This window comes from Saccoglossus kowalevskii, chromosome 6 (genome assembly GCF_978046115.1).
Source record: "Saccoglossus kowalevskii chromosome 6, keSacKowa6.1, whole genome shotgun sequence".
Lineage (NCBI taxonomy): Eukaryota > Metazoa > Hemichordata > Enteropneusta > Harrimaniidae > Saccoglossus > Saccoglossus kowalevskii.
In genome coordinates this window covers 27,853,629-27,867,320 of record NC_140646.1, presented here as the reverse complement: position 1 = coordinate 27,867,320, position 13,692 = coordinate 27,853,629, and the positions used below count along the sequence as shown (strand labels likewise).

At 35.2% G+C, this 13,692-nt stretch overlaps 1 protein-coding gene across 1 annotated transcript in view; it reads left to right on the top strand.

Moving 5' to 3' along the window:
- The window catches only part of LOC100375372 (membrane-bound transcription factor site-1 protease), a 49,672-nt gene that overhangs the window by 12,556 nt on the left and 23,424 nt on the right, over window positions 1-13,692 (top strand). The window contains exons 9-18 of the mRNA XM_085500298.1: window positions 1,144-1,211; window positions 1,487-1,589; window positions 1,930-2,081; window positions 2,345-2,509; window positions 2,746-2,842; window positions 3,712-3,804; window positions 3,898-4,035; window positions 4,696-4,868; window positions 7,847-7,962; window positions 12,842-12,998. Of these exons, the coding sequence (XP_085356424.1) occupies window positions 1,144-1,211; window positions 1,487-1,589; window positions 1,930-2,081; window positions 2,345-2,509; window positions 2,746-2,842; window positions 3,712-3,804; window positions 3,898-4,035; window positions 4,696-4,868; window positions 7,847-7,962; window positions 12,842-12,998 (1,262 nt within the window). The remainder of the gene's footprint in view (window positions 1-1,143; window positions 1,212-1,486; window positions 1,590-1,929; window positions 2,082-2,344; window positions 2,510-2,745; window positions 2,843-3,711; window positions 3,805-3,897; window positions 4,036-4,695; window positions 4,869-7,846; window positions 7,963-12,841; window positions 12,999-13,692) is intronic.

Sequence of the window (13,692 nt, the reverse complement as noted above, 5' to 3'; positions counted from 1 at the left end):
TATCCCTACCCCTACTTCTACCCTACAGCACTCCCCATTTAATTGTACATGCCCCTCCTATGTACATCTATAGTTATCTAGAGGTGGTATATACAAATGAATTGGGTAACTGGGAGTGAGTGTTAGAGTTAAGGTTAGGGATGGGGGTACAAAAGGAACTCTTGTCGCTTTCCAAACTTGATGTCTGTAGTCTTTCTTCTCGATTTATTTTTCATGATTGATTGAATTTTTCATGTTTTGAATAATCACTATTACCGGTATACATCTGTCATCGTAACGTCATGAGTTACAGCGTGCCATAGTTTTGCAGTATTTTACGGGGTATTTTCATCCTACCATATTAAAAAATGCAAATTTGAAATATGGAATGTTTACGCATGTAACCGTCCTCTAATAATAAAACAAACATGGCTGCCACCAGAGTTTGTCGGATTCCACACAAAGAAGTTCTGATTCTGTTCTAAATTTTTTGGATTTCTATAGTTCCATTATATAAGTAATTATAACAGAACAACCCAAATTGTCAGATTTGAGAAAATGCTGGGGGACATTCTGTTGTGATTTTATGAATTTTATGAATCTCTGGTGCACATTATATTTGAATATGACATTAAGTTGATGGCTTATTCCTAGTTGTTTCATGATGCACACAAACCATGCCTGCATACACAAATTTCAACCAAGCAACTGTCGATTTTACAAGAATGTGCAGTATTTCAAATATAACATTTATTTGCCAACTGGTACTGGACATGTATTTTGAGGAATATTTTAATGATTACCTCAGGTATAACATGACTAGTTATGTACATTGATAAACAAAATGGTTGATTTGATGACATACTTAGACCAAAATTTCACCCAACACTGAAATCCACAAATGGTCTTTTCTGTTAAATATAAACATTTTCTGCTTTTATGCAAAAAGACAATACCCAGTATTCATGCTCTATTGTTTGCAAAGACTGAACTGAAATCTCAATTGCAAATTAACAACTACAACATCTTTAATATCAGACAACCCTACAGGTTCTTTTACTTGAAGGCTTTGTTGTCCCGCTTTTCAATATTTACTTGTGAAGTCTGTATTGCTATTGCTGTTAAAGTGAAATAACATAATATTCAATATTCATTTTGTTTTAGGTATGGGAACTTACAGCAAATAAAGTAATAATGGTGTCTGCTATAGGAAATGATGGGCCTCTGTATGGGTATGTCATGCTACTTTTACTCAGGATTTTATATATGTGCTTACATTGATTAACCAGTAAACCTATACTTAACCTTGTTTGGTATATATAGTATACATGTACTATGAAATATTGTACAGCAATGTGCACATGCATGATGTCCAATATTGAGTGACAGCTGCATAGAGGTTTTCTGAATGAGTTGCATTGCGAATCTGTTTTGACCAATCACAGTAGTGCATTTCAACATGTGATAGGATAATGTAAATCAAAGATGTATTGATTTTTCATTTCAGAACTCTTAATAATCCTGCTGATCAAATGGATGTGATAGGTGTCGGTGGCATTAATTTTGAAGACAATATTGCCAGATTTTCATCACGAGGCATGACCACATGGGTATGTAACACACAGATTTTAATATATTCTACAATGTAACCTACATGTAACAGGGTGTTCCTTTTGGCTACAATAATGCAAATACTTAAAGTAAACAAATACTTAGAGATTCCTACTTGTATACTGTGACGTATTGAAATAAAAATGATTCTTTGTAGTCGCTTATTAGGAACAGGAAAGTAGGAAAAAATATCATCTTTTGCCTCTTAAGAGTATGTGGTATGTTACTCAGTTTGAATTTAGCATCCTTCTGGGCCATGTACATGCCGCCAGTACATGTATGTATCTACTCGAAACCACTGTGACTATGATAGATGAATCTTTTATCTCACTGTTACAGGAGTTACCAGGCGGGTATGGTAGAGTAAAACCGGATATTGTTACCTATGGATCTGCTGTTAGAGGGTCTGGTATCAAGAGTGGATGTCGTACTTTGTCAGGTACTTCAGTGGCATCACCAGTAGTAGCCGGAGCTGTCTCATTGCTTGCAAGGTATTCTGTGTTTAATACTTCTTCTTGTATTTAAATATAAGTGTTTACTTGCCATGCTGCAACCATGTTGATTAAAGCGATATTGTTCTAATACTTTCTCAAGTTTTACCAACAATTAAACATAGCATCAACCTACTACCTACACCTAGCTGTGTTTGCACTGTCTTTGCCATTTGTCTTTTGCTGGTTTGAGGGCAGTATATTTTCTCTACTACAGTATCATGTGAGGGCAGTATTACATTCTTATTTCTTTCCACCACCAGTGCTGTGTTACAGCGCCTCCATGTGGTGAACCCAGCCAGTATGAAGCAAGCTTTGATGGCTTCAGCGAGAAGACTGCCAGCAGTGAATATGTTTGAGCAGGGTCATGGCAAGTTAGATCTTGTCAGGGCTTACCAGATCCTAAGTAGCTACAAACCACAAGCAAGGTAAGTATTATCAAGTAAAAAGAAATCACTTATGAATCAGTAATTCTCACTATCAAGAATACATTTCTCAAATAAAACGTTAAAATTGATGTAAATTTGATGTGTTCCAAATTGTAGATACACTGGTCGTATATGTGGTCAGATAATGCTGTTAACTGCTAGAATCATGATTTCTCCTCATTTCTGTTATTTTACTAGTCTTTCTGTAATGTATGTTTTTGTTTTTTGTTCAATAGTTTAAGCCCTAGCTACGTTGACCTCACTGAATGTCCATACATGTGGCCATATTGTACTCAACCGATATACCATGGTGGAATGCCCACTGTAGTCAATGTAAGTCTTCATTGCTTTCTGGATTTCATTAGAATAGCAGTTTACAGCAGATTACAGCAGTTGCATTAGTATGGACCAACTTTGGACCCACTTGGCTCATGTCGAAACCCTCATGGAAAACAATACACATATGATGATAATAATATTTGCATTTGGTGTTATGGCATTTATTACGAGTCATCATGCACATGAACGGCAAAGAAGATTTGATGTAGCAATTCAAGAAAAAACGGTTGCAGCAGCACATAAATATGAGTTGCTGATGACGGTTTGAATTGATTTCATTCATTACTACAGCATCAGACCATATCTAGATGCCTTCATCGTCATGTCATACTAGTATGAATCAGTGTATGTTCTCTTAAATTCACCACTGAGGGTATGATTTTGGTTTGTGCCAAGCTTTCAGGCAGCGAAATCGCTGGCACTCAAATCAGGCTGTGCAAAACCCTTTAATGTATACACTACACTGCCAATTCCTTCAATGTTACCAATGTGTCATGCAACTATTAATGCCAGCTAACAACTCTCAACTGGACTGTTGGTAGCTTCTTTGTTTGCACTGTGATGTCAGTTTTATCCACCTACATGCGAATGTTGGTGAAAAATTATGCTCATTGATCAACGCTAGCTTGCGATCTGCTTTAAAAACGTTTTCCATAAGTTGTTTTATTAACATGGTCATACATGTACCGGTATATTTAATAGCGACAGCAGCAGTCTTACCAACCAGTCACTGCACATGTGCACAAAACATAAACAAGTGTGACTTCCTGATTAATTTTGCCAGCTCAGTAAAAAATCTGTCGCTAGCTATTAATATTAATGCTCATATTAATGAATGTTCACTTGCATTTTCACCCATGTAGGTGACCATATTGAATGGCATGGGTGTTACTGGTAGAATTGTTGAAAAACCAGCATGGCAGCCATATACACCACAGAATGGCAACTACATTGAGGTGAGCATCCAGTCATCAGTGTGTATCAAACAATGAATTTCTTGTTTTTTCAGTGATTTTTATGACTCACTGGATTGGTTTATTTTACTGTAGGTGGCACTGTCCTACTCGCCAACATTATGGCCCTGGTCAGGTTATCTAGCTGTGTCTATTACTGCTTCCAAAGCTGCTGCTTCTTGGGAGGGTGTGGCTCAAGGTCAAGTTACACTCACAGTAGAGTCTCCACCAGAGGTGAGTTAATACAAATAGTTCAGCAAATAGAAGTAACTTCAACATAAATGTCAAATCCAGTGGAATGGAAGTTCAATAAAAGTGGCATCTCAGCCAGTGTTAACCCAACTTATTATTTAAACTCCAGACCAGTGTAAACCCCACTTATGATTTAAACTCCAGACCAGTGTAAACCCCACTTATGATTTAAACTCCAGACCAGTGTAAACCCCACTTATGATTTAAACTCCAGACCAGTGTAAACCCCACTTATGATTTAAACTCCAGACCAGTGTAAACCCCACTTATTATTTAAACTCCAGACCAGTGTAAACCCCACTTATGATTTAAACTCCAGACCAGTGTAAACCCCACTTATTATTTAAACTCCAGACCAGTGTAAACCCCACTTATGATTTAAATTTAGACCTTCTGATCAAACGTGTAAATCCTGCGTATGATATGAACTCTTGACCTACCGATTATATGAATAGATTAGTAGTTATGTAAATTCAAATTGTAAATTCAAAAATATTGTCATGAAATACCACTTGTGTTCCTTGGGCAGAATGTCACACTTAACTGCAATATTAAATCATGAACATTTATAGGTCACCTTTATAACACCATGTCTACGTGGGATAGATAAAATAACACTGTGATATTAAATCCACATTTCAGGAAGGCGAGGAAGAACCACGTAGATCTCTATTAAAGTTGTCAATTAAAGTAAAAGTTATTCCAACACCAGCACGTAGTAGACGTATTCTATGGGACCAATATCATAATCTTAGGTATCCACCAGGTTACTTTCCACGTGATAACTTGAGAATGAAAAATGACCCTTTAGACTGGTAAGTTTGCACTTTTTGTAATTGCTACTATACCATGCTATTGTCTATATTTGGACACTGTGTTACATCATATACTGTACACCATCTGACAAGTGAGTATAGCATTTTTATGTTCAATTCGATAACAACAAAATTAATGCAGACATTCCCTGTGTTGCTGGGTGTGTGAAGTAAAATAAAAGCATGTAAACAAACTATAATAATTCACTGTAAATATTTGTTTACATTTGATTTGATTGCTCTTCTTGTCTAAGAGTAGAGCAATCCACGGGTATAATTAGGGGTCACCAAGAGGGTGGCCACTAATTGCCAGTTGAAATCACGATCGTCGGCAAGGTGTAAAATACGTACTCAACGATTTCTTTGTGATTCATTGTTTTAATTAGCTGTTTTTATAAAATTCACCAGATCAGCGCTGGTATGGAAATAGAAAATAAGAAAAGTTATTATGTACATTTTCTTGGTATTTATTTTTATTTTTGTGTAACTTTGGTTATGTTTATACTCAAAATAAAGTATATTATTATTATTATTATCCGTCCCAAGTATTTTAACTAAATAAAGGTTCCACAAATCCGATGCTGTAAATGAGTTGTTCTTGCATGAAAACGTTTATTACACTTGAATAAAGTCAGCACTTGAAAAGAAAACGCTATTTAATGAAGTTTAAAATAGCCAAGTCTTCCTGGTTTGAGTCTCTTGATTTACTCTTGTATCGCACTCCAGACAAAAAGTTCAGGGTCGTTAAACGAGAAATGGATGAACTAAAATATCTTCTCTTTCATGTGCGACATGATTATATAAAAACACCAAGTTAAGCAGTCATTTACGTTCTTAAAATCTAATCTTGCAAACATAATCTTGTATTGGTGTAGTTTTTTTTCATCGTGTTCATGATATTTGTGATATTTTTTGAACGAATAATAGGTAACTATATCGATTTGTGTCAAGCTCGGTGGCCTGAATTTAAATGTCAGAACATCAATGAATCATTAGTATTACAGCAAGTCTCAGAAGTATTGGGGCAGCCAATTTGCAAACTCGCTGGCGAATTGACTAATTGCTTTGGTTTTGACTAAACGGTTGGCTTTCGAATCTCGCTGGCGCCAGCTTGTGATCGCGTCCACTCTTGGCGAGTCTATATTACGTTAGGGGACATAGAATGTTTTTACGCAGCCTGGTACATGTCTGGATTACCCTGAATAATTTGAGTCCGAAACTGGTCACAGTCAGCTAGCGTACAAGTGATGATATGATAAATACGATTAATCCACCGTAACCGATATTTATTATATGAGGGTAACCATCTTGAACACTGCTTGAAACTAAATAGATAAGTTGAGAAACAGTTTCCTACAAATCAGGGAGGAAATAACAAATTTTCACACTCAAATGATCCGTTGGGGCAACATTAAGCCAACCGCTGAAAAAATCGTCCTCATTCGTCGTTTTTGTTTGAACACGAAGAGCATAGAACACTTTCCCTGGTATATTTGAAAGCAAAATGGCCATCCAACTGTAAGACCGCCGCTGATTAGCTCCTAAATTATGAAGATTGCCCCCTACTGTTAATTAGATTCGTCTTAAGTAGTTGTGACCGCAAGACGGCGCCAGCCAGATTTGAAAGCCAACCGTTTAGTCGAAACCAAAGCAGTTAGCCAATTCGCTAGCGAGTTTGCAAATTGGCTGCCCCAATACTTCTGAGACTTGCTGTAAAAATATTTTCTAGACTTTCAGTAGACACCTGACTACTATCTTTTTCAATGATCTAAATACACCTATGTTTAAGTTTTAATTATTACGAATGCAACGCATTATCAACAATAACAATATTAAATAACTTGAGTTTGTGTAATTATTATGAAAGCAATACATTACAATGTTAAAAAATTTAGAGCCAGTATAATATTGTAAACAAATTTGTTTACTTAGTAAACAATCGTGAAATATTCAAAGCCAGTACAGAGTTGCATACAAGTTTGTGTAAATACAGCACCGAGGATATACATTTTGTACTATTTACTGTACTATTTCTACATCTATATCCATATTAAGATCTTGAAAATAATACAATAAAGAATGTTATTTAAACAAACAACAGCTAGCTAAAATGCTAATGTAACGCACCAGTTTAGTAGGTGACTTGGGTCACACTTCGGTCAACACACACTGAATGTCAGCATTGTTGCGCTGTAAGTTTTACAATGAAGTTCTTAAAGTTCAATTGCACACCAAAATGATCACTCAGTTGTTGCAGCGTATGTTGTACCAAGTCTATGATACACCCTGTATCGACTTTGGCTTGCTTTTCCTTTTTAGTGCATGTTCTTGTCCACGTAAAATGCGACCTCTCAACAATATATTAAAATTCTTTTAATTTATACTTTGCATGATTATATTTGGTCTACGCGAAATATTAATTTTTCTAAACATTTTCTGAGACCATGCATGATGTATATTCGCAAAATAATGTGATAATATTTTATATTATGTTGATCTCTACATCTTGCTGGGTCGCTTTGTGATTTCATTCCAAGGCTCAGGCAAATATAATAGTGTTCTTCTGCTAACTACTATAGACTAGTTTCCAAGCTTTTGGTGCAGCCAAATTTATTTAAATTTTCAGTGGAAATTTGTGGCGATGTAATCCTTTTAATTTTCAAGTTTTTTTGTATTTATTCATGGTCTTGACGATAAGTGTGAATTGCTGTGCAAGCCTACCTTACACGACTGCGGTCAGTCCGCGTCATGACAGCTATGCATAAATTTGATAAAAGGTGGTCGACCGCAGACCTCTGCCGCGGCTATGACTGTGGTGCACCGCCCATTTGATTTCCAACTCTCCCCTAATGTGTAATACTGGAATTATGTTGCCAGTTACTGCAATGTTTAATCTGTTCAAAGTGTGAATAGGAGTAAATAAATCCCAAATGATCTAGATGCATGGCGGTTACAAACTAAATCATTTTACATTTCAGGAATGGTGACCACATTCACACTAATTTCAAAGATATGTATCAGCATTTGAGAACAGCTGGTTTCTATATTGAAGTCCTTGGTGCCCCACTTACATGCTTTGATGCTAAACAATACGGTAAGTTGAGTTCATTTTTATCTCAATGCACCGTAGGTCTGCTGAGCTATACAGGCGACGCTGTGTACAATGTCCAATGTGTGAGGTCTGAATGTTTGAATGATGTCTGGATGGAGGTGGGCGACTTTTTCGCAAAAAACACTGAACCACTTGACTTGGTTTTTTGTGTGTACTTGCCTTGATGGGTGTAGATGTTTTATTTTGCTGATATATTTTACTGTTTTTTTAGTGGAGAACTTTTATACAATTCATGTTAAGGTTGATACAGTACATACATATACATGTATATTACTATAATCTTTGAGGAATATCAATATTGGTCCATTCTTTTCATATATTCTTGATGACTTCATTGTTCTTCGCCCATTTTTTGCCAGAATTGTTCACAATGAATTTCTGAACATCTTTAAATTGAGTATAGCGCCCTCTGGTGGATGTATTTTGATTTCCATAATGATTAGTATGTAGCGCCATCTAGTGGTGATATTTGTGTGAAAAAGCCTGTGATATTTTAATGATCTTGCTGCATCTAGAACTTGTCTATTGAAGCATTTATAAGGCTGATGCGAGTTTTCCGTTCTCTTCGTGCAATTGTGAACTGTTAAATATAGAGTTACAAGTCAATGTTCCTGGTTCACATTTGGATAAATTACTGTCAAATCGCAACCTGTGATAGCAAGGTTTTTGAGCATATTTTAATCATAATTCTGTTGGTTGAATTTTGTTGAGATCACAAATGTGTTATATCTATGAGTGTGGCATCAGTTCAGAGTTAAAAATGAATATCATGCTTTCTGATTCTTCAATACTTACATATTTATAAGTGGACATGAACATTTGCTTTTATTAAGGTAGAAGCCTAGTTTGTTATATATAAATCACATGACAATGTTCATTGGTTTATTATGTACATTCATGTAGCTATTTTTCCATGGTAATGTGAAACAGCATTTTCTTTGCTATAATGCCATATTTTGTGAAAATTTGTCAAATATTTTTCCAAAAATGTTATTAGTCCCCGTTCGGACGTAGTCCGAAAACGGAGACTTATGTTTTGCCCTGTGTGCGTCTGTGCATCCGTGATCACCTGTATCTCGAACATGCATGGGCCGATTAAGTTCAAACTTCACTCATACATCACACATTATATGGGACATTTGCACATGCATTTTTTTCATGATCCGATTAACGATAGCCAAATAGCGGCCATTTTAAGGCCGAAAATGCAACAAAATCACACATTTTCACCATTCTGGACCCGGATCTCAGTTTTGCATGGACGGATTTTGTTCAAATTTGGTACATACATTAAACATAATAGGACCTTGATGCACGTCATTTTTTTTTTTGGATCAAGTTCAAAATGGCCGACTGGCGGCCATTTTGTTTTAAAGAATTCAGTTCTGGATCCGTATCTGAGACATGCCTTGATTGATTGAGTTCAAACTTCACACACACAAGGTACATCATGTCACAAATATGTATGTGCATTTGTTTCATGATCTCATTAACGATAGCCAAATGGCGGCCGCTTTAAGGCCGAAAATGCATTGAAATCGCACATTTTCACCATTCCGGACCCGGATCTCAGTTATGCATGGATGGATTTTGTTCAAATTTGGTACATACATTAAACATAATAGGACCTTGATGCACGTCATTTTTTTTTTTTCGGATCAAGTTCAAAATGGCCGACTGGCGTTCATTTTGTTTTAAAGAATTCAGTTCTGGCTCTGTATCCGAGACATGTCTGGATTGATCAAGTTCAAACTTCACACACACATGGTACATCATGTCGCAAATAGATATGTGCATTTGTTTCATGATCCGCTTAACAATAGCTGAACGATGGCCATTTTAAGGCCGAAAATGCATCAAAATCATGTATTTTCACAATTCCGGAACCGGATCTCAGTCATGCATGGATGGATTATGTTCAGATTTAGTGCATATATTAAACATAATATAAGCTTGATGCATACCAATTTTCTTCGGATCAAGTTCAAAATGGCCAACTGGCGGCCATTTTGTTTTAAAGAATTTAGTTTTCAATCCATATCTCGGACATGCCTGGACAGATCAAGTTCAAACTTCACATACACATCATACATTATATCGTACATATGCCTGTGCATTTGGGCCAGTCCTTTTAAGGTCAAAAATTTACAAAAATTGCACATTTTCACCATACCGGAACTGAATCTTAGTCATGCGTGGGCAAATTTAGTTTAAATTTTTTTTGGATTGTGTTGAAAATGGCTGACTGGTGGCTATTTTGTTTTACTGAATGCAGTTCAACATCCATATTGTTGCTGCTTTGAATGTATATGTCACTCAAATATGAACGGAACGGGGACGTGTCATTGACAATGACTTGTTTTGAATACTGTTCCACAGAACCCAGATTAAAACCCAGATTGTTAGAATAAATCAAGATGACAAAAAATACCCCAATTTTCTCATTTCCTTCACTGTATCTGAATCATTAAACATGTGTAGTATTTTCTAACTGTGCCATTATTAAAACCTATGTTCGTGTTTTTTGAAACCAAGTCTTATTTAATCTGACCAATTTGTGTAAAATACACTGAACACCCTTTGTAAACCAGACAATTTTCCCAGACATTTCAGACTGCTTGGTTTAGACACTGTAAAAGTATGTGCAGATCATTTATTTTATTAACCTGGTGTAATTTGGTCGATTTTTAGGCAAGTGCAAACATGAAAAGTCAACACAGTAAGGGGAATAACTGTTGCTAAAGCATTCTACAAAAACACTTCCTTTACTAAATGGATAATACAGAAAAATGTCATTGAATCAAATAACTATGAAAAAAAACATTCCATATATACTGTTTTAGCACATCTCAAGTCCAATAGCACATATAATCTAGAATCCCATTTGTTGTATACTGAATCATTAAAATACAACTAATTTTGAACATAGAAATACCTCTGTAATTCATGTAAGTGTACATTTTTGTATGCACTACTAATAGAGCAAATACAGTATCTATACATTACTCGGTAATCAGGTTTTTTTTGTAGATGCATCACTCAAAGTTCCCATGGTAAACTTTTTTTATGAGGATTCTGCACCATATTAAAATGTATTCTCCGAATAGATGAAAACGCTTTCACATCCCGTTTCCAAGAATTGTTGCTGTTTTGTTCAGGGCAGATTCTGGATTGTGAGTTATGATATCTGAATATTAGTTGCATTACTGGTTTTATATTGCCTGGACTCCAAGCACTTTGATTTCATTCAAAGAGTGTGTTTGGGCAGAAACTATAATGTGTTTTACAATCACCTCGTAAAATTACATACAAATAGTGAAATATGTAAAAATGTATTTAGGTTAGTTTCTTTCTTTAATATTATGTATAAATTTCACTATACATGATCTGAGAGATAATTATACTTCACACTGGCAATGTCAATTGATATTCAATAATAATAAATTTATTCATAATACTGTAGGCCTCCGGCCTCAAGGTATACTCATTGTAATTACATAACATGTTACAGAGGACAATATCATTTTACAGTGACTGAAAAAGAACAAGAAAATATGAAAAGAACATGAACTGTCAGACCAAAATAATTGTATTACGTTTTTTTGTGGCGAGAAAAATAAATTTAGAAATATTACGCAAGATTACTGCATTTTGTAATTATAATAGTGATATAAATTTTTTGGGTGAGGGAAGTGTATAATAATAACTTGGGATGTATTTAGATTTCAACTCTTGGTAAAACGGACAGATAATGCTAAAATGGTACTCGTTCTCTACACAATTGGTATTACTTAAAATACAAACTTTTTCTGTGCGTGTAATTTTCTATCAGTTTCAGTACGTAGACAATGGGCAGAAATTCTTAGGCGACACAATGCTTCCCTGTAACAGTGTTTTTGGACTATTTTAAAATAATTCTCTTGACCAAATATATATTTAAATTTTCTATAAAAGAACAGCTTCGGAAATAGCTCGAGTCCACTTTGACAATTTTGAATATCAATGTCCAAGCATCGCTGTTTGAAAAGCTTAACAAAGTATTCAGAGTTCCCCACCCCTTGGTTGTACCATGCCTCACCCAGACCATAAGAAAGAAATTAACATTTTTAAATTCAGGGCCCAACACTTTTTACCCTTTTCTGCTTCATGGTCCTGAAACAATTGATATTCAAATATATAATAATTCATATTTCTTAGGCATGGACATATCATACTTGAATCTATTTAATTAAATACATCATATCAATCTTCTGAAAATCATTCATGTTTAGGGTGTTATTGTGGGTTTCACTCTTTGCTATATGCCGTCTAGTGTTATTTTGTTATTACATTACACAAACACATGATCTTTGTTTGACTGTGTGAAAATGATTGATGACAGAATACATGTATGTCATTTCTAATTTGGTTTGAGTTTTATGAGGCATAGATGAGATGATTTCATTGTACCTGGCAGCAATTTGAAACCCTGTAATTTCTATATAATGGAAATGTGTATGACTATGGGAATTGGGAAACTCAGAGGGATCAGTTATGGTGTGACTGTCTTAGAACCTCCCATTTAATGTGCAGTCACTAGTTTTCACATTACAAATGTATAACCATACTATGTGCCTGAACAAATATTCTGATCATCACAAAACATCAGTTAAAAATGTGCCACAAGACATATTTTAATTGATTTTTACTCTAACAACATTTTTATATAAACCAACATTTTTCAATCTGATTCATGATTCACTTTAAAATCAAAACGAAACAAACAGTTTCTGACTCTAATTATCTGGCAGTCTAGGGTTTCAAAACAATTCTGAAATTAATAACAAACTTTTACTAATGTTCTCACTATTTTTTTTTTCAGGTACCTTATTGCTTGTGGATGCCGAAGAGGAGTATTTCCCAGAAGAAATTACCAAACTGAAACGTGACATAGATAATGGTTTGTCTGTAATGATATTCAGTGACTGGTACAATGTGCAGGTGATGCGTAAAGTCAAATTCTATGACGAAAATACAAGGTAATTGAAATTTGTACATTGATACTGAGTTAATAATAATACCGGTAATAGAGCAAATACTGGTATTTACTCTGTGTTCATTTCTCATTAATATACTAACATTAATGCTAACGTTTTAGAAGTCAGTATTTACTGTTTTTTGAGCTTTTCAGATTTGCTGTACTTTACTATATCTTTTCTACGGTAGTAGTTGGACACTGATAACCGTCTCACTGGGGGGGCTCGCTGTGGGACTAGTCTAGGCTAGTTAGATAGCACTTATTGTTAGGCAGATTTCAGCTATGCATTTCAGACTGTTTGTATGGTCCCAGCAGCGTGCCCCCCCCCTGTTTTGCCAAATAAACGTGTGGTTATTTCTCTTTATCTGTTGTGTCATAAATATAATATAGAATCTGCTGGCAAACTGAGACTCGTGATCTGACAGGATTACCGGTATATGAAAATGTGAATTTGATAAAGCTGTAAACTTAATATATACTCTTGTTATTTTATTACAAATTCTTGGAAAAATAGATTATACAGCTCATATGTTAGGAGTTATATCAGTATTATAACTTTCTTGTGCAATATAAAACCAGCTGGCAAGTTCAGAATCGTGATCAGATGTGGTTATCAATTGTAAATTTAACACATTGCTATCTGTCAAACACGTCAACATCTGGTCAAACGATGTGTGGGTGTGTGCGTCTGCGTG